We start from the raw sequence: 22,818 nt of genomic DNA on the forward strand, positions 1-22,818 counted from the left end.
GTGGGAAATGTGCCACTGTTTGCTATCTGAGTCACTCTGTGTTTGTGTGTGCGTGTGTGTGCGCGTGTTGTATCGGCATCAGTTTGTGTTGCTGGGCAAAGTTCTTTTTGCTAATATTTAACAGGTATTTTTTGGGTGATGTTGCGGATCCCACACACATATAGAAGTACCGTATCTTTGAAATTGCATGCGATTGTTACTGCTGTTCCACAACGACAATGAGGTAAGTCAGATACATTTAATCAAAGAATAGAATACAATAATTAAATAATTAGTATTCGAGTGGGTTGCACATAAAAAAAAGTACAACACCAGTATAGATGAAAATGCGAAATGATAACAATTGGTAAAAAACGAAATAAGCAAATGTAACAAATGATTATATGCTGTGTATGTAGTTGACCGTTTTGTGTTGAGTAGCGAAAAGGAATTTAGTCTAAGAAGAACTAACGTATTGGGGAGCCACCGTTTCATTTTACTTTGCCCACATGAATTACTGTACAGTCCATTAAGTGGCCACATTTTCCCGTGGCTTTAATTAAACCGTCAGGTTTACTCGCTATTTTAATGCATTGTTTTATAGCCAACTTTATTATTGTTGAATTATTCTGTCTTTAATGTGCAATACCTTCTGCCTGATTAGATATGCCTTCATGCTTACAAGACACTTCATACCTGCATATTAAAATGTTTCTAATATGATCCAGTACATGTTTAGCTGAAAGTCTACCTTTACTTTGATTCCTTTTTATTGTGGCTTACAGAGACCGTGCTTACAGTTTGCATTTCTAGAAATGAAAGATATTTCTTTTGGCTCGTATGAGGGACACAGCAAACAACAAGCACCAGAATGATAACTGAGCAGTGTTTTAAAAAGACTAAAATCTTGATACAACTCTTTCACTGCCATTAACGGATATAGAAGCCAAAAATGACATTCATTTCATCTGGGTTGGCAGCGAATGAGTTTTAATCAATCTTTTTAGTGTGTAGAGTTATGTCTGTTTTTCCTGGATAGTGTAGTTTGTATTGACTTGTAAAAATGTTTAAACCAAAACCGATCGCGCTTTTATGCTTTCCTTGCCTGTTTTATTTCCAGATCCGCTCTGCTGTGATTAATGGATGAGCTCCATTGAAATGCATAATTATGGACATTTTCGTTCTGTCGGTGGTCCTTCTGTTGTGCAGCACTCAAGGTGAGAGTTGAGCATCAAGCAAATTGCCACCTGTCTGATTGGTGATGATGATGATGTCACGCAGGCCAGTAAAGTATGCATTAACAGCCAGAGCGCTTGTGTTGAAGTGCGGAACAACTTCTGTTTACACCCACAGGCCATCTAGTTAGAGGAGCTCCTAATGATTTCGCTGCTCTCGGTTATGAATTTTCTTTCAAATAATACCAGTGAGATGGAATCAGAGTCACCGTTTCTTTATTCCCAACAGGAGTAGGGCTCAAATGATGCTCAGTAGTGTGCCATTCTCGGATTGCAACAAACTGTTTGTTTGGCCCAGATCTTTTTTTAAATTTATTTCACAAGCCTCATTTCCTAAATGGATGCATAATTTATGATCCTGTATGCCAAGCTCAAGGCAAAGGAGTTATACATCACCCATGGTATCGTGATGAAAACCAATTAGTCCGCAGCTCTTTGTGCATTGATATGAGCTTGCTTTTTTGACAGACTCCAAAAATGTATAGTGGAACCTCATGTCGAACACGATACGTTCTAGAATGTTTGCCAATTTCAGTTTATTTTTCAAATAGCTAAGGAAAAAATGGAAATGGAATGATCTGTTCCAGAGTCAAAATGTCACCACCATGTAACCTTAGTTAACTGTAGAGGCCTATTTTGTTTGAACGTTCCTTGTCATATATGTGAAACAATAAGTTAATATTAAATGAAAAAACTGAACAAAACAAAATAACAACATTTATTACAATGAACCCCAAATGAAAATACAGTGTGCAGGTGACACAAACATTTTGTGCTTTTTGGATTTGCTATAAAAGTACCAGTAATTTCATTTTCTTAAATGTGGCAAAGCAATAACTTTCATATTCTCTTTTGAATATTTTGCAGTTTCCACACTTATAAAGCTGTTGCCTGTCAGCTTGACTGTCCTCAGTGGGGACGAGGCCCGCTTTACGTGCAGTACCCAGAGTGCCGAGTGGGATGTTATGCTGTGGGAGCTTAACAGCACAGTGGTGGTCACCGTCTCCAGGATTCACGGCGTGCTTTCCTCCCCCATGTCCAATGTGACAGCAGAAAAAAGCCAGAATGGAGATGGTTGGGTTTTTGTTCTCAAGAGTGCGCAGAGGCACCATCAGGGACAAGTGAGCTGTAACCTCGAGGGCAATGACAAGAAAACAGCAAGCCTCGTTGTTCAAGGTCAATATCAAATTTTTTTCATTTGTGCCCTTCAACATCTCTCTCTCTCTCTCGCAATCTTTATATATATATATATATATATATATATATATATATATGTATGGTTATTCAAGAGGGTTGCTTCAAGCTGACTGCATTGTCCAAGGGCTAAGCTCATTCCTTTAATTGCATGTTCCTAAGTCCTTACTCCACTATTACCATGCTAGCACTTCTCACCACAAATTCCATTGAGGGGGAGGAAGTAGAAATGTATTGGAGTAATGAGACGATAGCTCCTCAATGTCATCATTTGACGGCAAAGTCCGCTAAGGATAATGTCATTGACGCATGTCAAAAATGGACCATATGCGTGTCAGAATAATCACTATCAACACAAATGCCCACTTTGTGCTTTATATTTCAAGTAAAATATCTACATACTTCCACTTTACAACTTTTCAGATGCACTTCTGCTGGTATTACCTTTGATTGGGTGAAATCTACAATCTTTGTTTGAGTCTAATATTTTATGTGTATTATGTGTATTTATATAATGGTTAGGTTTTTCTGTGGAATCCTGGTGAAATCATTTATTTTGAGAATATTTTGTGAACAATTACTTCTGATTTGGGTCTCGTATGGCAGGTGGAGAGTCAGACTGACAGATATTGCTAGAGGGAGACGAGAGCGTAATGTTGTTTAATGGACTTTTATTATACTTTGATTTATCTACTACTTGTTTACAAGGCACACACCATATATTTTGTTTATACACTAAATGCTTGCGTCAAAGAGATTGTAAATATTGATGAATCTGACTCTTGTTTAGTCTAATTTTCATGATTTGTTTAAGACATTACAAAGCTATTGAGTCCATTTTGACATTGACTGAGAGGAGATGTTTGAAATTTCACACTCGAAAATATTTCCCGCAGCTTCGCATCTTCTTGCATGTAGAAAACACAAGCACTAAAATCCACTGTACTGCTAGTGGTTGCAAAACACACTGAACATAACCTTGATGAGGCCAAAAAACGTAGCAAATGTTGCTTTGATTGTCGCCACCCACACACTGCTGCTGCTTCAGCATATGAGCTCAACTAGAGAAAAAAAAACCATGCATTTTGCATTTCAAGCTGCTTTGTCGTTTTCTTTGCGAGGAGCTGAAGAATTACATTTAATTATAACGTTTTGTGGTGATGCTGACAGAAAGAGTGGTATGTTGTGTATTCCAAAATAAAATAAGGCAGTGAGGTGAATACTTTACCTCTGAGATAAAAAAAAAACAAACTCCAGTTTGATCTTCAAATGTTGATAAAGTAAATGAAACCATACCATACCAGTTCAGTTACCGACATTTTTGTAGTTTAATTTTCAACATTTAGCCAAATAAATCAATAAATGACATGTTTTGAAAGATACTGATCCTTTTGCTGCAGTTTTCATAACACCTGTAGCAGTGTTTTATTTATATTAACAATCTTTTCTTTTTTTAAATACCTTTTAACGATTTCTATATGCACATTATCTGCATTGTTTTACCCGAATATGGTAAAACTATATTTTTTAAATTAGTCTTTTTTATTCCACATGTATACAATTTAAATTACAAATAATATTTTTAATATGCAGTTTGCATTATAGTAGTGTCCATTTCAAAAGGAAAAATTGTGTAAATATAAAATTACACAAACTCATTGCGCATAGATCTTACGAGCCCATAGTTTAGACCCCGTACTTCCTCTAATCGCAAATAAATTCTGTCCTGAAATGTATTGACTATTTTTGCTGACACAGCATCATTCTGTCCCACGGAAATGGCGTATCTCGGATGAGTTGACAAGTCATTAAATGCCACAAGATTTGTATGGACCTTTGCTTCAGTGACCTTAATCCTTCTGCTTGTTTGCATCCTTCCCCTTAAAATGAGAACTCAGCGATAAAAAAGAAAGAAAAAAAAAGCTGAGGAAACTACCCTACTGCAAAAAACAAAAAAACAACAAAAAAAACAGGCGTTAACCAATGAACCATCTCCTTTTCCAGTATCTTCTAAAGAGAGCCTCCAAATCTTGCCAGAAATGCAAATCCTCACTGACATGTTCACTCATTAATGGTACTGTTAGTGAAATAGCACTCCGCCCTCCACGACACACACCACACACACTGCACACGTCACACGCCCCTCTGGCTGGCTGGAAGCAGACGATTGCTCTGACCTGACACAGCCTTGGAATTAACGGTGCATCCTGGCACATCCACTTAACAGTCAGCAACTCTGTGATTGGTGCACTGCAGCCTCACAGAGTGTTGGAGGGGAGCCACAAATCTGCTGCAGATCTTCTCAATGTCTTTAATTGTCTATATAGGGAGGATGCCCCCAGCCACTCTTACATACTTGCATGCATGGTAGGTTGATTGATCACTCTGAATTGTCCCTAGGTAAGCTTTGTGTGCCCTCCTGGCAACCAGTTCAGGGTGCACCCAGCCTATTGCCCAAAGTCCGCTGGGATAGGCTCCAGCAAGCGGCTATAATGGTTGGATAATGGATGGACGGATGATGCAATGCAGACCCTCTGACGGCCCACCATATTGACACAAAGATCCCCTGCAGTGGACAAACCTCATGGATTTCTTTTCTAAGGTGTTACAGCCGCTGTTTATCATGGGTAATACAGTATACAAATCACCAGTAATCGGTGAGAATCCACTTTATGGAGAGACCATATAAACTAAATTATGCTTTTAGCCCTCCTACATTATTTAAACTTGTTAAAATGCACCTAAACTTCTTAAAACACATATCTTTTAGTGTCTTCTCTCAATCATTTGCTGTCAAAAAAATGGGAGACTAAACGAAAGAAAGACCCTTGCTTGAACAGCTCTCTAAATAAGAGGAAAAGCGTGCTTGCTTCAAGCTGCTCCGCCGAAGGAGCTCTGCTTGCAGGTCCTTATAAACATATAGTTTGACATCCCGCCTGGAGTCCAGCAAATCAGTTTCTCCTTCTGTCATGTCAAGGTCTGTGTGCCTCCTGCACACAGATTTTAAAGGGAATTTATTGTTGGCGAATCCAGCCGGCTGTGTTCATGCCCGCAATGTTTTCTGCAAAAATACCAAAACAAAGTCTAACTCACCCAGGCACAGATTTAGACCTCTGCCTCATGCCAGAATGATTCTGGTCATGAAAACAGAGCCCGATGCGTCAGGAATGTGATGGAGACCTGCTTCATATTTAAAGACAATTTCTTTGGTGATGCATGAATTGATAAAATCCAATTGAATAGAATAAAATTGGGACTTGCCAGAACATTGTAAAAAAATCTTACAAATAGTTTAAAAAGCTACCATTTAGCGGGGGGCGAAAGATGAACCGCAAAGTAGCGGGTAATCACTTTATCAGTTATAATAGCCCTCAGCCTCTCATAAGTCACGAGGAACAAGGCTGCTGGTCGACTGCCAACGTTTGCCCTCACCACCTTTTAAATCCATTCAGAGTCCACGTTGGAAATTTATTGTTTTACAGTTGTAGAGTACGATTTTCTTTATGGCTCCAAATTCAGCAAATCAAATCGTCTTTGCTTCCGCCACTCATTTTGCCCGACAACACACTGTACCTCTATGCTCCATCGGGGCTTATTTGGCTGGCTGGGTGATAGATGAGGGAGAAAAGATGGGAAGCATTTGTCAAGCTTTTGACACTTTAAGGTGCTCAATCAATCCACCTCATCTGTTTTTTCCTATAAGTGAACTGGCCTACCGAGATGATGTTGCTCCTCATCTTTGACACACATGGATGTTGTCAGTGCTGAACCTTTTTTAGGGTGCCTGGTGAAATACTTGTAAATACCCCCCAAAATTGTACATTAAAATTTTTTTTCAACTTAAGCGTTCATTATATATTTTTTCATTTTATTAATTTTTTTTCAAAATTTTTAATCATCATTATTAAGTTATCTATGCTAGCTATATTAATGAAACAATATTTCTGTTATATTTTTTGAGTGGCATAATTTACAATACTTAAATAACTCACAGTGTAATATTGTGAGTTACCAAATTCCCAATCCTGCCTCTAAGCTTAAATTCTGTCATCAAAAACACTATTTACTTTTAACAACATATGTATGCAATTGTGTGACGATACCTGTTCTGTTGTTTCATTTCAGAAAAAGGAACTGTGAAAGTCACTGTGAAAGGCAACGCAATAGCTTGGCAAGGGCACTTGGTCCAGTTTGAGTGTGACGCCATGGGATGGTACCCTGAACCTTGTTTGCATTGGGAAGTCAACGGTAAAAAGGTAAACAAACCAGAAGAATCATACTTGCTCAACAATTTTCTATGCCATTATCTGTTAAAATGAGATTCATATTTAATCAATATTTTGCAACGATGCAACAGTCATCACTTGGTCAGTCTAAATAACCATAAAACAATCCATGCTGTGTCATGGCTGGAAAAAAAGTGCAGCAAATATTGGAGATGAGGAGCATTATGGTGAACTGCTAGTGCATAAAAAGCGATCAGCATCAATCGTCTTAGTGCAAGCGTCATTTAACAAGATAATGGCACATTTATGCAGTGAGCCCTGGCTAAATTTGAAATTGTTTGATACATTTTATTTATCTTTATTCTAATTTATTCAAAAATGATCATCCAATTATTTTAACATTTCATTTTGCACTGAAAATGTTTTGGTGAAAAGTAGTGCAGTAAAAATACACATTTGATGAATCATTGTGATTAATCAAGATTACATTCCTGATCACATGTGGTTATCCATTCGGCCACATTCTTACAGATGATCAAACATATACAGCCAATGGAACTGTGGAGATAAAACACGTTTGGAGTTTACCACCTACAGCCATGCAATTGTTCCACACCACCAAGCAAGTCTGGATTTTACAAGCAATCAGCCCAATTGCCATATTTGGGAATTTCTGACCTTTGTAGAGGCTTATGTTTTACAGAGTGCTATTCTAGCCATCTGTATATCAAAATTTCGCTTTTATTAAGCTGTGTGGGTGTGTCTAATATTGTAGCTGTTGATTGCATTGATTTTGTTTACAGTACATATGCATTTGCACCTCCTTTGCCCTTCGCAAGACCACCTCTTTGCCCAGTGAGCTCAGCCTACATCACATGAATATAATGCCAAGAAGCAAGGTTGGATGTGGGCCCAAACTAGGTCTTAGGAAGTAGCCAGTGATCTGCTGGTGTGCAGATGGGCCCAGCTGCCTTGCTGCCTCATTTTAACATCCACCGGCCACAGAATTAAGTCGATTAATGGCAGCGTGGCAGACGAACTGATCCCAGCAGCATTGCCTCTTGCTGGACTGAAAGGGTGAAGGCGAAAACCACTCAATGACTAAATCTTGGAATGTTAATGACAAGATGACTGGCATATTTAAAGGCGTACAGGAGAATTCACCATGATATTATATGTTTTCCTGGGTGGCAAAAGCTGAAATGTTCTCCAAATGGCGCCTCTAGTAAATAAACTCTTCCATGTTATTTGACCAAGGCACAGCCTGTGAGAAAACAAGGTCAACAACTTATTAATTCCGGGGCTAGTAATAAATAAAATGCCTTGGTCATGGTAGATGTAGCCTAAAAGCTAGCATGCGACCATAATTTGTAATTTAATCTATTTTGCCTTTGAGTGTTTTTTTTGGTGGCTAGTCATGTTGTTTGATTTACAATCTGATGGGGTTTTTTTTGTGTTCTGCCACTCTGAAGTGTCCCGGTGTCTATTCTTTACAAACATTCAGAATTGGCCAAGATAAGAAAATGCTTGATTTAGAGCCAAGGCAACCATTCGTTTCAGAAAATGTTTTTAGTATTGTAATATGCAGCAAATAATAATGTCTTTGTCTTTCCGGGCTATGGTATGGAGTTGATCCAGACTGAATACAACCTCAGCAGTGAACAGAGGGGAAACGGTCTCTTCACTGTGAGCAGCAACTTCAGCTTGACTGCGACAAAAACCTCACGTGTTGACTGTCTGGCCTCAGTGCCCGCTCTCTCCACGCCGCTGATGAGCAGCATCCGTCTGACTGTTGGTGAGACACCACCGGCATCATATTACAGTGAAACGCGATTATCTTGGGGGATATGTTCCAGCGCCACTTGTAATGGGTGAAAATCTGGATGGCTGACAGACTCAAGCCCTTTGAAGTCTGCCTAGCAACAAGTTGCAGCACAAAAGAAATAAATAAATTAAAAAAATAAACATAGCAGTTTAGAACCCTGCAATACTCTTTCTTGGGGGCCGCCATGGCCAAGTGATTAAGATTGTCACAAACCTCAACAACTCTTTCTCCTCGTGGTCTGTTTACACGACTGCAGTCAACATACACAATAAAAAAGTTTCCATCTCTTTCCCAATGTGACCTTCCCTCAGTTGCAGAAGTGGCGCAGGATGAAGATGACTGCACAGTCCCGTTGGCGGTAATGTCCTCCCTCACTGCGATTCTCCTGCTCCTTCTCCTCTGCATTTGCGCTGTCCTCTGGTACAAAGAAAGGAGACGAGCAAGTATGCACTTTTCTCTGAATTGCTTCGGGAGGGAGAAAAAAGTATCACCTCTTCCCTTCTCATTTCTGTACAGAGACTATGATTAAAGTATAATGAAGAGGTCGCACTCTGCAATGTTGGCCTTCACCAAGGACACGCAATATTTTTTTCTGACTGGATAGAGAACATTGGTTGTCAGCAGAAATGTATCGCTATACTTTTACATGAGCATTTTTGAAAGTAGGGTGACTACAGAGTTGGTTAGATGCGGTCACCACGGATCATCACCAACAACACAAGAGACTTTGATGCAACCAGAAACAATTTGGCGACTTTTCACAGATTCCCAAATATAAACTGAATTTGTATGCTTCAACAGGTTAAGGTATTGTGGGGAGAGGGGATGAAAGATAACAGAAATATCCATCCATCCATTATCTATACCGCTTCTCCTCACTTGGGTCGCGGGGGGTGCTGGAGCCTATCCCAGCTGTCTTCGGGGAGTAGGCGGGGGTACACCCTGAAATGGTTGCCAGCCAATCGCAGGGCACACAGAGACGAACAACCATCCACGCTCACACTCATTCCTAGAGGCAATATCGAGTGTCCAATCAACCTGCCATGCATGTTTTTGGGAATGTGGGAGGAAACCAGAGTACCTGGAGGAAACCCACGCAGGCACGGGGAGAACATGCAAAATCCACACAAGAAGGCCAGAGTCGGAGTCGAACCCACAACCTCTGCACTGTGAGGCCATCGTGCTAACCAGTCAACCACCGTGCCGCCCCAATTGCTACATTAAAATGTTAAAATGTGAAAGATTCCAATTAATATAGTGAAAATAAAAACATACATTTCTTAACAATTATTCAATCTCCACGGCACTTACTGGTTTTTGTCTCTCAGAGCACGAACATACATTTCTTAACAATTATTCAACCTCCACGGCACTAAATGGATTTTCGTCTCTGAGAGCACCCAGCATCATTAAGAGCTCTAACGCACATTCTTTCAGTTTTAGTTAACTATTGAACAAAATGAGGAATTTCAATGAACTGGAATCACCTTTCTTTGTTATACACTATCATTTTTATCACATAACACATTCCAATTACGACAAAAAAAAAATAGCACCTAGTATAAAAAACAACAGGTAACAAAAAAGTTCTAAGCCCCGTTACTAATGTTTCAAGTCACTATTTAGTGTGACACCTTTACGTCAATTCCTAATCTGATTTGCGACGTGGTCAATACTTAGGAAGCTTCTAATAAGGCTGGGTAGTTGAAATAGTGCAGTCTACACAGTAGTGTGGCAAAAGGTAGGGGTGTTGCAGAAATGGCTCCAAAGTGTCCACTCTGAGGCATCATTAAAGGAAGAGGAAGCTTGTCTCGCCACAGCACAACAAAAAAAAAGGCCTTGAGTCACGCATTTAGAAGTTGTCGTAATCCCTGTAACTGATTGGAAAGCGGTGTAACTGACTCACGGCATTGGTCCAGGGCTAAGGGATTATCTCCTGCAGTTGTTTCTGTGCTTCTTTTGACATTGCTTTGATTCTTGCATCTTAAAGCTTGAGCTTGAGAAATGCAGGAAGAATGTTTTGCATTTCAATGAAGGCGCTTCCCCGCTCTCATTAATCAAGCCATATGTTAGAGTAATGTGTGCTTTGCAATTATTGGAAAAATACAACAAGCTGCTCTGGTTCCCCTCAGAGCCTGATTTTTTTTTTTTTTTATATATAACGGCAAAGGCAGTTTCTCTCCCCGCAACAGTAACGGCTTTATATGTCTCACGGGGCTAACATTGTCTACAGCCTTGTTATAGGATGTTGAAGCCTTGTTGCAAAACTCATTAACACTCAGCTAACTGGAGGCTATTAGAGCAGAATCCAAAACTAATAATTGCTGGTGTGTTTTATAGACGTCCTATTTTTTCAATGCACTGAGATGTCACAGTGGCTTTGCGATCAATGTAATGGGGATTAAAAAAAAAACACAAAAACAAAACAACAACAACAAAAAAAAACTTTCTCTTTGTCTTTCAGAGAGAAGCACACAGGACACAATAAGGTAAGCTTTCAAATGTCTCTGGGCATTTCCTTAAACAGTGGATTCTTAACTGGTGCGGGAGCAACTAATTGCCAATAAAGCGTCTTTAAAAGCGTGGGTACTTTTATCGCTGCTCAAGCAAATAAATTGTGATTTTAAAATAGCTTGCACTAAATAAACATTAATGACTTTGGCTTCTTTAAGAGGCAGATATAGGGCACATTATATTTGTCAGCATTTTCTCCACAGCTGAACTACATTTTATAGTGTTTCCAAGGAGAGCACTGAGTCTTGTAAAACATGTTTCTTACTGACAGTGCACTTAATGATAAAAACAACACAAGGCCCATGATAAATTACTCATTTTTTCCCCAACTATATGTGAATCGGTTTGAAAATATCACATCACCATTATCACTTCTATCTGGATATTCCTAAAATGAACATAAACAAGTCTATAAAGAGGGTCCAAAATTGCTGGATTTGTTGTTTTTCGAACAACAGTCGCTACATGTTAGAGTTATGTCCATTTTCTTACAGTTTGTGTCTTTTTTCTCGATTTGTTTCCTGTTCTGGCACAAATCCGGGAAACAATTTTTCAGTATTAAATTTAGTAGAACAATCTTGAATGTTAATGAACACGGTTTATCGGTTTCATCTCTATTACCAAAATACAGCATCATCCTGAAATTTCAGGAAAAATGCCAAATCTTTACATTTATATCCCTTTTGTTCCCTGAATGATCAGAACAAGCTATAAAAGCTCTGGTATAAGATGCAGATTCTTTCTGCTTCAGTGAACAGAAGTTACATTCAATCGATAGAACTGAACAAATGTGTGTGGTGAAGACCATCTCGCAGCAGCATGGATATCATTCACAGGCACTCCTTTAAATAGAGCCCTTAATGTCCTCATGCCCGGAGTTGGCTTCTCTTGGAAACAAGGCCTGCATCGAAGATCAATTGACCTGAAACACGAGTGGCTCTGAGAAACTGGACGTGAAGAATGTGTGGAAACCCAAGTAAAAAGACAATTTCCCTGATGGATTTTTGTGAGCACATTTTTTTGGCGTCAACTATTGGAAATACCAAAGCAGTATTATTATTTCTTCAGTGCTGATAATTGTGTTTAGTAAACACTGTTCCCTAATGAATGCAGGTGGTAACCCATGGCAACTGTTCTCTCAATTTAAGGAGGAATTGAACTGCTGAAGCAGGAAGCTTTGGTCAACAGTGTTCACTGTGAAGGTCTTCCAAAAGTGCCACAGATTGATGGGCAAAGTGAGGCCTTAACAAAGATCACAGCAATATGACGGCCTATATTTGTGCCAAAGAAGCCGAAAACGAACCTGACCTGGACACACTTGCTCTAGTAGGATTGTACACACTTGATTGTCGGAGCTCAATGTGGTCCGCTCAGCTCTCAACAAAGATCAGACTAAAAACGGCTCGCTTCGGGACTCCGTCTTAGCTTTCATTGAATTGGAAAGCATGTGGCCTCACATGCTTTTTTTCCCCAGCACTTTCCGGTCAAAAGCAACACGTGTCTCCATGGTTTGGTTCCATCCAAACTGGCGACGATAATCACAGCTTTGGGTATCACATGTGATGTGCTGAGGGAATTGATTGAAATGGAGCATGAACTTTCATACTGCTGTCATGTGTTACGTCACACAAAGTATGAGCACATTTGATTGTAAACTACTTTAGTTCAGGAGCATCCAACTTTTTTTTTTTTTTAAAGTGTCTCTGTGCTAAATGTGTCCTTTTTGCTCATGCATTTGGATAATTGCAGGTGTGAGGAATGGAACAATGAACAACGTTTGCCTGCTCAGTCTACTGGTGGCAGGGTCAACTTGGGATATATGAGTGAGGGCACAACAGGTGAGTATTTTTAGCAGAGGTGGGAAGAGTATCTCAATTCTACTTATGTAATGCTACTGTTCCACTAGAACAGGGGTGTCAAACTCATTTTTGTGGACGGCCACATCGTAGTTATGGATTCCCTCAGAGGGTCGTTATGACTGTGCGCCCATATACGTTATCACATACACAAAACAAATTGTTCAACAATTATTCGATGTATTTTAATAGGCGAGGGTTGGTAACAAATAAATGGCAATCTCGCATATCTCAATGTGGTTAAAAGTGAGGAAAATGTGCTAAAGACAGGAAGTTGACGCAAGTGATTTGCCCTTTGCGGGCCACATAAAATGAGGTCGCTGGCCACATCTGGCCCGCGGGACTTTAGTTTGACACCTGTGCTTTAGAATAAGACTCAAGTTAAAGAGAAAATGTACAAGTAGAGCTCAACATAATTACTTGAGTGGGACTAAGTATTCAGTAGGGAAAAAAAGCGGTGAACATCTTCAAATATATATATATAGTTTTTAACCAGAGCATGCATGTCAGACAAAAATATAAAGTAGACATCAGCAAATTTAAATAGAACTGGTTCTATATTTCAATAGAATAACTAACTATATGTGCTTGTCATGTGACTGCCAGACTCTGTTGGATTGGTAAAACAGTCACGTGAGCGTGACCGAAGTCTCTCTGCCAAACCAAAGAAATGGTTCGCACAAGTAAGAATAGCTAAAAAATAAAATTAGTGAGTGGCATTTAGAAATAAAATTTAAAAAAGAAAGAAAAACGTAGACAGATGAAATGACACATGATACCAGGGACATACTGGGACCAAAATTCAGCCTGGGGATGTAGTTGCTTTGTGTTGGCGGACTTGACACTATAAAAGTTAATCGGTGACGGGGTGCGGACGGCTGACGTTACGATCAGAAAGTTAATCGCCAACGGGGGTGGATGGTCTTCACGCGCTTTGACTGGCCACGCTGCAGACCAGCTGTTCTGGAAAGTCCAGACATTCTCCCCAGATTCCCAATGGCCACCACGCCAATGCATGACACAAACAAGCAAATCAGTTTTTTTCTGAAGGTTGCTGCATTTCATGTGACAACCAGATTCAGTGGGTTTGTCGTACCTCTGTTTTTATCGTAAATATCAACCTACATTTTAATGCTGTATTGGTGTCCCTAACAATTTTCTTTGTTGTCTCTTGTAAGCCTCCAATTCTTAAACAAATTGCGACATGAGCAGCAGTGACATAAGCCCAATTAACCGACACTAAATTATTCACAACTAACGCAAATTTTGGACCTCTGAAGCATTAAACCTAAAACAAAAGTTGCTGATCTGCGGCTAGAAGGTTAGATGGGGCTAAATGGATTTTTCTCACACCCTGCAGATGCTGTTTACAAAGAGATAATCAAGGGAATTCATAGCAAGATGGATTCGGTCAGCATTGAGAAGGTAAGCTAGAGAAAGACAACATCAGAACAGGGAGACTGAAAGATTCTTAAGCTTGCTAGTATTAAACGACTTCAACCATGATTTTATGAGTAGGGTTGAGTATACATTAAAGCATCTCACTGCTGCTCTCAACCTGTTACAAAATACCAACCAAGTCAGGGAGTTTCTGTTTTTGTACGACCCTTCACTACTAAATGCAATTTTTTTGTGTCCCTCAGGTCCCTGATGTTGTAACATCTAGCAGCCTGTCTTTACATAACGATGAACACACCCAAGTCGACCTTTCAGAGGAGAACTCAAAGAACATCCGGAGAGTTACGACAGTTTGAACATATTTAATGTACTGTGGGAATGTGGAGGTGAAGTATTTCTATCAAGGTGTTCAACCTTTTGTGAAGCCACTTGTTTAGTGAATGAGTTTTTTATCATAGCGGAATTTCCAATAGCGATAACAGTTTGTGTCGGGATGTTGGTTGACCACCAATTAGAATTGTATTTTTGACAAGGAATTGTGCAAATAGAAAAAAAAACATTGTCTCTGCATTCACAATAAAAAGTTTAAAAATTCAAAAGGCAATGTTTTAAGTAATATTTGAATTAATGGAGAAAATGTAGAAATAAGTTAACCATTGTTGTAAAATGTAAAAAAAAAAAGAAAAAATGTGAGAGAATAATTCCATTCCACTCCACAGTAAATGCAGCTGCTCTTCATTTGTTTCATCTTCTGCTGTTCTTACCAACTTAGCCAGAACAACGTTTTGTATTAGAGTCGCATTTTTGGTCAAATTTTGTACAACCAAATGAACCGGCTCACTGCAAATGTTTCTAGTGCACTGATTCCCCAAAATCATCACAACAATGTATATTAAACATAATATATAATGATTATCTAAATATTAATGTGCCAATTGTCGCAAATTGTATTCCGATAATCAACAAAAACAATAACAAAATATATGCATTCTAGTGTTTGGATTTTATTTCAGCAATCTCTGTAAATCTTCTGTGATTAAATGCTCAGATTTTGTCATACGTTATTATTCCCCAAATTATTGATAAGATGGGCAAGTTTAGAGTTTGCTTAAATTTGGTGAATCATTCTCTTTTAAAAGGAAAGGACTCAAAAGTGAAATAATAATAATAAAAAAAGTTGTGTTCGTTATTTGACATTTTCATGTTTTTGTATAATTTCAATTGAACAATAAATTTAATTAATCATATTAATGTCTTGGCTATTTTGAGGAAACCTTTTGCAGAACAATAATTTTGCTCAAATCTACTATATATAAATTGCATATACAAGTATTGAAAAAGGTTGAGAAGAATTTCGTACATGCACGTAACTTGTGGGGGAAAAAAAAGAAAATAGCAAATATTTCATTTATTCTGAGTCATTTGACGTAAAATATGTCCAGTGTTTGACAAATCATAGTTTCAACAGTATCTTTAAAACCATATCGCTGCCATCCGGCCAAAACCTCGTACCTCCAAAATCATCTCTTTTCAGAAGAAGTTTGTTCAACCATTCGCTTTAGATTGGTCAATAAAGTGTAAAAATAACACCCATGCGTGGGGACTGACCAATAATTTAGATTTTTTTGAAAAAATGTGAAATTCACCAAAATGTGATTTGTGAGGTTTTGGCCTGACGCCAGCGATTCTGGTCTATATTTTTATTCATAGCATATGCCTTGCTGGTCTGTGGAAGTCTCGTTTTGTCTGAGCGTGTCTCTTGATAATGAGGAGGTAAAAGAAACAAGTAATCGCACCAGTTTATTTAAACAACCATAGAACTGCAATTGTGTGTATGTGAAGCGCCTCCCTCCTTTCCTGTCTTCCCATGCTCAATAATTGGCTTCTAAGAATATCACTGTGCCTCTGCAGGGGGGAACCTCTCCTGCACATTGATTGATGCCCTGATGGAGGCGCGGATGTCTCTCTGTGCTACTCTTAGGTCGAATTGATTTTATGCATGCTGAGGCAGACAAAGACACATTTCAGCTTCTGAAATGGAAGTGTCATCATCATCTAATCTGCACAGGAAAGGCCGTTCCAGTGTTTAAGTGCGTTTTCAGGACAACCATAATCAAATCTATGCTTCTCGCTCTTTTATGCGTCTCTCCAACTCATTGTTCAAGTCACGGAGGACCTGAGGAGAAGCTGTCAGCGGAGTGCAAATGAACACAGTGTGATTGTTTGAGCAGTGGCGGGGTCATGAGTATCTCCCTTGTGACGCGCGCGACAACAGATTTATCTCCGTATGAAGAGGGTGACATAACATTTGCATTTCATAATGGCGAAGGATGAAGAGTGGAGTGTCGGTGATGAAGGTCTATGAATCTGCCAGACCTTCTCCGCATAGTTTCATTAGGGAAAATGACATGTAGCTCAAATAAACAAGCAGTTTTCACACTGAGAATCATAAATCATTTTTAATATTTCTGCATTTTTCTTTTTTTGCCAAGGACTAAGCCAAGGCCTAATTTTATTTGATCATGCATCACATATGATCATTCACAAGGGTAAAAAGGAATGATGAGAGAAGCGTTGTGAGGGAAAATAATGTCACCTTGTTGAAATGTCATTACGTCATCAGTCACCTCCTGCAAGTGCTTGAAAAAAAAAAAAATAAAGCAATCAGTGGGGTGCATTTTGTTGAATGGAAAATACACTTTCGTTTCATTGAAGGCTGATGCATACGCTGATTGGACCTCCATTTCCGCATTTGATTGATCTCTTCTGGCAGCATTGATTAGCTGCGTACGTCTTAGCCTACGGAGAGATGCATAGTGGGAGTAGGGTCAGGATCAAGCAGGCAGCAACCCAAAGCAGATACATAAATATTTAACGGTCAACAATCTTGGCAGAACTTGATACAAGCCCGCCGTTGAAGCTACAAGCTCATATGCTTAACGGGCCTCTCAGGAAAGAAAAACGCCGTGTAAATTGTGGCTGGCACGGTACGAAACGTCAGGGGATCAGCAAATCCATTTGAATATATTACCTTTATGGGCAATATGTCAATCCATTCAATAACTGTTGAGCTCGTCCGAGATGCACGAAGGCGGGGAACTCACGAATGGAGTTATAGTGAAAACAGCAAAATCTTTCTTTAATTGCTGAAAACTGTATTCAAAAGATGTAGTCACAACCATAAGACCATAGGGATGTTGTAGAATGTCACATACGACGGTGTCTGCTAAACTTTATTTAATCTCACGGCATCCTACCAAAAGAAAATATCACATAAAGTATACATCTTAAAAAATGATGATTGTATCTCAATTTACTCACAAATTTACTGTCTCCGTTTGAAATCTTTCATAGTTAACGGAAAACGGGAAATAGAATACTGGCATAGTTTCTTTGTCACCAGATGGCTGACGCAGATCTTGACTTTGGAAATCACAACTCATCAGTGAATGTGAGAAGAGAGTGTTTGCTCTCTCTCTCTCTCTACTGCAAAGCTTTCATCATCGCTACCTTCTGTTTCCTCGCACCCAAACGCTTGGCGTCGAAGCGGCAGGCTATTAAACAAATTAGATTTCCTCCAGTGGGTCTGACAGAGATAGGCAGAAGCTGAGATGCCTCTTATATGACCTGCTTGGGCTTAACATTAAACTTCCCTGGGGCTTTTTCAGGGCACTTCATAGGTGTCGCTTACGCAGATAAAAAAAAAAGGGAGAGTCAGTGAGCACATTTTGGCAGCAGGACTATTGTATGTGCTGTCAGTTTTGCTTTTCATTGCAAAGTCTGTATAAGTTGAGCTCACTAAAAAAATAAAATAAAATGCATTAATGATGTTTGATGAATGGTTGGTCTGTTTGTTAAAAGAAAACCCTCCATGGCATATGGCAATCTAGATAAAAATGCAGGATTTTTGTTTTAATTTAGCCCTTTGAGTTACAAAAGAATGCCCACCATTGAATGAACATGGTAGAGTCCTGCTTGTTAAATTGTTGCGGTGCCTAACAATCGATATTGTCCATGAGTGCATTTGCAGCCATTGTGTTTGCACCTTCCTTCCATCACTTGTCTTCATTGGCTGAGCTAGAGCCTATCCAAGCTACATTTGGGCCAAAGGCGAGGTACACCCTGAACTGCTCACCAGTCAATCACAGGGAAATATGCTGGAGACAAACATTCATTCCCACTCACATTCTAACTGATGGACAGAACAGACGCTTCTGCAAGTTCAGAGAGAACATGCAAACGCCACGCAGGCAGGCCAGAGCAGAGTTTTGAACAGTAAACCTCAAAACAGTGAGGCAGACGTACAAGCCCCTCCTCCACCGTGTGGCAACCGGTCTTCTATATTATTAAAAATGAATAAACGCAATCACAGGCTACAAGCATTTAGTTTGTCCATCCGGCATTGCAGTACAATTCATGCTATATACAGATTTTTATTTTCCCGCTGCTCAGAGATTGGGTGGCAACCAGTAGGGTGTACCCCGCCTACTGCCCGAAGACAGATAGCTCCAGCATGCCCGTACTGCAATTTTCCTGCTTTATTTATTTGACCTTACTGTTAAACAGGCTATTGGCGAGCAGTCAACGTTAAAGCTAGATAGGATAAAGACCAGGTTCAGGTATTCAAGGTTAACTCACTGCAGAAAAAAAAAACTACAACCCATTTCCATGGTTACAGTTAGCATGAATGCTAAGTTGACTGGATACTGTATATTATATCATTACCAATTGGGACAGAGCAACATGCCAACTTGTTTACCAAATGTTGCTGGCAAGGACCTCCATCATACTGTATATAAATCATAGAAGTGTTGTAAATCAAACCGAACCATCGATGGGTGAAGAATGGAGCTCCCAAGATGCCATAACAACTTGCCGCTAGCAATTAGCAATATGTCACCACACTCTTTTCTTGCCCCATATTTAAAATGGAAACTTAGGTTAATGGTTCTCTGGGGAGCAGCATGCCATCTCAAGTGGCTTGTTTTAGTCTGCTTTCCAGTTCCTGTTCATTAGTGTCCACAACACTGCTGTAAAAGACACACAGCCAAAAAGTGAAAATAAAACCACTTGAAAGTATTTAGTGCGCCATCGCCCGCCTTTGTATTGCTTTAATAATTTTTTCTCAGTGTACGGATCCCACAGAAAGACTAGTTATTTAAAGATAAAATGGAAATGGGCCACTAATATTTCATAAAGCAGAAGTGGTCATGACTTTGTGCATTAATGACAGCAGGATGTTGCTGACTCAAAACAAGCTCAGCATATTTATTGCAAAGAGGGATTAGGCAGGGTCTCCCTTTCAGAGTTTATTCATCCAGATGATACTCGTATTTTGCAATAACATGGTGAACCCTCACTTTTTTTTTTTAGAAGGGTTGGAACAGAGGATTAAAAAAAAGTCAACCTCTCCTTCACAGAAATTCACAGGGGGTCATAGAACACATCACCCGCAAAAGGTAAGGGAACACTGTATTACAAATATGAACCGTCCGATGCTTAAAGTGATGCTAGCCTTGATCTAGGAATGCTCGCCCACAAACATGACATTGAAACAAACTCAGAGAAAGCATTGTCAGCTTTATGTATATTTGTGCCTAAACGTGCCAAGTAATGTGTAAAAGCCCCGCCACTTGTATTGTGGATGACTTGATTCAAACGGGCCTATTAGCCTCGGTCAGGGCCAATTAGGTGACCGTTGCTTTGTTTGGGCTCCAAGGCTAGAAGCGGAACAGAATCAGAATCAGAATCAGAAATCCCTTTATTGTCATTGTACTCAATTGTGCAACGAGATTAGAGAGCTCCCCTCTCCAGTGCAATACAACAATAATTCAGATAAATATATAAATTAGATAAATAAGAGAATAGTTAGTGCAATGGAAAATAATACTGAATAGGATATATAAAAACACATCACGTTGCTGTTCTGCAAGGTACGGGTGTGTGTGTGTGTGTGAAAGTTTAGAATGGAGATGGCTCTTGGAAAGAAACTGTTTCTCAGTCTATTGGTCCTCGATTTGATGCACCTGTAGCGCCTGCCAGAGGGCATCAGGTCGAACAGGTGTGAGTTTGGGTGGGTATTGTCTTTGACGATATTGAGAGCCCTGCTGAGGCACCGGGCGGTGTAGATGTCCGACAGTGAGGGGAGAGGGCAGCCAATAGCACAACAGCAGCACAGATGAATAACTTAGCACATCCTCTCAAGCATCAGCCTCTACTTTCAACCTCACACTCAGCGATTGGAACTCGTTGCCACTGTGTAATGCGTCCGGGGTCATTAACTGCGATGAACAGCGATTGGGCTCAAATAATTAATGCAACCATGCTGCCAACAGTGTGTATGATGTTGTGATGAGATTCACAACTAGTCATCAAAGTTTAGATAACTGAAGGCAGTTCATCGAGGGGCTAAAAAAAGAAATCTAGAGATAAGATTTATTTATTTATCAGATTTTTTTATGAGCCGGTTCACCGCAGCTGATTTAGTGGCCTTGGCGACAGTGCTACGGGTATCATCACTGACCGAATTCTGCTGCCTGGCTGAGCGGAGTAATTCTACTGCCTCAGAGCCATTTTCAATCGCATGCTGTCTCCGTTTCCTCCACTCTGTTTGTGACTCACTGGGTTATGTCAGTTCACATTCAGTCATTCATACTACCCAGAAAAAAAAAAAAAAAGTTATGGCATACTGAACAAGATCCCCCCCTGACTGACTAAGGAAAGGCGGTGGGAATAAAAACAAAACATGCACTTACTCAGGTCAACTCTCACGCTCCTATTATGTACACCTGAAAAGCACCTCTCTGAGTGATTCTGTTTTTTTTTTTTTTTGTTTTTTATTGGATTTTTTTTGTCACGTATACTGTCATAATCTATGTTTTTGTTGATTTGGATTTGATTGGAATTCGTCCTGGTTCATGTTTTTGCACGTTTTCCCCATAGCATTCCCTTTATTCCCCATGTCTCGTCTCGCTCGTCAAGTTTTTGTTTCCACCCGTTTTCATCAGGTCCATCATGTCTACCAATCAGCACCCTTGGCCACTCGTGTCTTGTCCAGGTGTTCCTAGTTGTCCCGTCAGATTGCTTGTACTTACGACCCAAGTTTCTTTCTGGCTTGTTCATTGTTTGTTTTGGTGTTGCTGTCTTCTGTCAGTTCCCCGATGTTTCCAGGTATGGTGATTATTTTACTCTGATTGTTTTGTTACTTTAAGTCTTGCTTTTTTCCCCCCTTTTCTATGAGGTGCATTTCTTTGATTTGTTTGATGCTCACTCTGCTTGATTTCATAATAAGACTTAATGTTGGCTTCTTTCATGTCTGTGTCGTGAATGAATAATCATGCATCAGGCTCCATGCTTCTCTGTATTGATCAACAAATATTGTTCCCTTGTTTCTGCTGCAGTCTTTTGTGTCACATCTAAGTATGTTTTTTTGGCTTTGTCTGATGAAGAAAAAAAACTGCTTAAAGCAATCTTCATGTCCAGTGCCCTAATTTATGATTTGGAACTTGTGAATCTGACAAAGAGGTCTCCTGGGTGGACTCTCATCAAGCTCTGACTCATCACGTCTGCTTTTTATTGAGGAGGTTCCTGGTTCTCTCTTTTATACGTGCCCGTCTGTGTTCTGCTCTTTGCGTGAAACACATCAGTATTCTGTAAATGGAAAACTCCATCGCCTCTGTCTTTTTGGTCGAGCCAAGGGCAGTGGAAAAGCATAATTGTGTCCAGCACATGCATGCTCTTGAGCGTCTTGATTTTGCACCTGGTCGCTTAAGAATGTTAAGAGATAACTTTGCCAACATGATGAATCATGTTTGTTAGTCTCAGGACCAGTTGCCTTCAACCTTACTTCCTGAGGTGAGTGAGAAGTAAGAGATTAGTTTACGATGGATTCAGCTTCCATGATTACTTTAATTTTCCATGACTTTGCACGTTTGTAAGACAAGTGGCATTGACCAGGAGCCTCGAGAAGCATGACGAAGTGAATCCAAACCTCTCCTTTTAGGCTAAGAGCACTAATTTCACTCAGAGCGAATCAGGCTGATTGACGCCACTTCATTCATTGCTGTCTGTCTTTGACTGGAAGACAATAATCTGGTGTGAGACATCAAGACAGAAGATCATCACTTCCCGTCGACTGGCATCGTTCTTGCTAATTAGCCTGCGTGTGGGTTGCGGAGGAGACATGATGTGAATTGTCTTGACTTGTCTGCTACTGCATGGAACACGGTTAAAAATGGTGATAGTGTGTGTGGCCTCGTAGTTTTCCTCAGTTTCATTACATTATACCACAAGTGTTCATTTTTGTTGTTGTTTTTTTTTTATTATCATCATGTCTTGAATCGTTCCTTGTCAGCAATCAATCTCAAACACAGAGTAAATTGACGTATCATTTCTTAAAGGACTCACATTATGCTTTTCATTGTTTAAAATAGTTCCTAGGCATCTCCATAAAAGGTCTCTGGAATTCTTGGGTCTAGACACTCAAAGAATAAAGAATTATAGCACATGAAGTGTGCTGTAGTTCTTTATTCCTTGAGTGTCTTGACCGATGGCCGATCCTAGGGCCAACCCTCATTTGTATCAAAGTCAGG

General features: G+C 39.7%; 1 protein-coding gene across 2 annotated transcripts; it reads left to right on the forward strand.

Annotated features, from left to right (window-relative positions):
• Positions 1–128: 128 nt before the first annotated feature.
• On the forward strand, positions 129–15,474 carry igsf5b (immunoglobulin superfamily, member 5b). 2 transcript variants are annotated; one of them, XM_088300700.1, is made up of 10 exons: positions 129–223; positions 1,100–1,196; positions 2,082–2,390; positions 6,534–6,664; positions 8,264–8,429; positions 8,771–8,902; positions 10,924–10,948; positions 12,723–12,811; positions 14,190–14,254; positions 14,473–15,474. In XM_088300700.1, exons 2-10 carry the CDS (start codon positions 1,148–1,150, stop codon positions 14,581–14,583), a joined length of 1,077 nt encoding a protein of 358 aa, XP_088156826.1. In that variant the 5' UTR covers positions 129–223; positions 1,100–1,147; the 3' UTR covers positions 14,584–15,474. The 2 variants fall into 2 exon arrangements, with proteins under 2 accessions (XP_088156826.1, XP_088156827.1); XM_088300701.1 differs by lacking the exon at positions 14,190–14,254.
• Positions 15,475–22,818: the final 7,344 nt, after the last annotated feature.

Source organism: Idiotropiscis lumnitzeri, chromosome 7 (assembly GCF_059441095.1).
Source record: "Idiotropiscis lumnitzeri isolate Australia: NSW breed Sydney's pygmy pipehorse chromosome 7, RoL_Ilum_1.0, whole genome shotgun sequence".
Classification (NCBI taxonomy): Eukaryota; Metazoa; Chordata; class Actinopteri; order Syngnathiformes; family Syngnathidae; genus Idiotropiscis; species Idiotropiscis lumnitzeri.

Bases quoted from the DNA above. Each gene is read 5' to 3' on its own strand.
- igsf5b (XM_088300700.1), top strand. From the start codon at position 1,148: ATGGACATTTTCGTTCTGTCGGTGGTCCTTCTGTTGTGCAGCACTCAA. The intron at 2,391-6,533 runs GTCAATATCAAA...GTTTCATTTCAG, and splicing joins AGCAAGCCTCGTTGTTCAAG to AAAAAGGAACTGTGAAAGTC. The intron at 6,665-8,263 runs GTAAACAAACCA...TATGGTATGGAG, and splicing joins GGGAAGTCAACGGTAAAAAG to TTGATCCAGACTGAATACAA.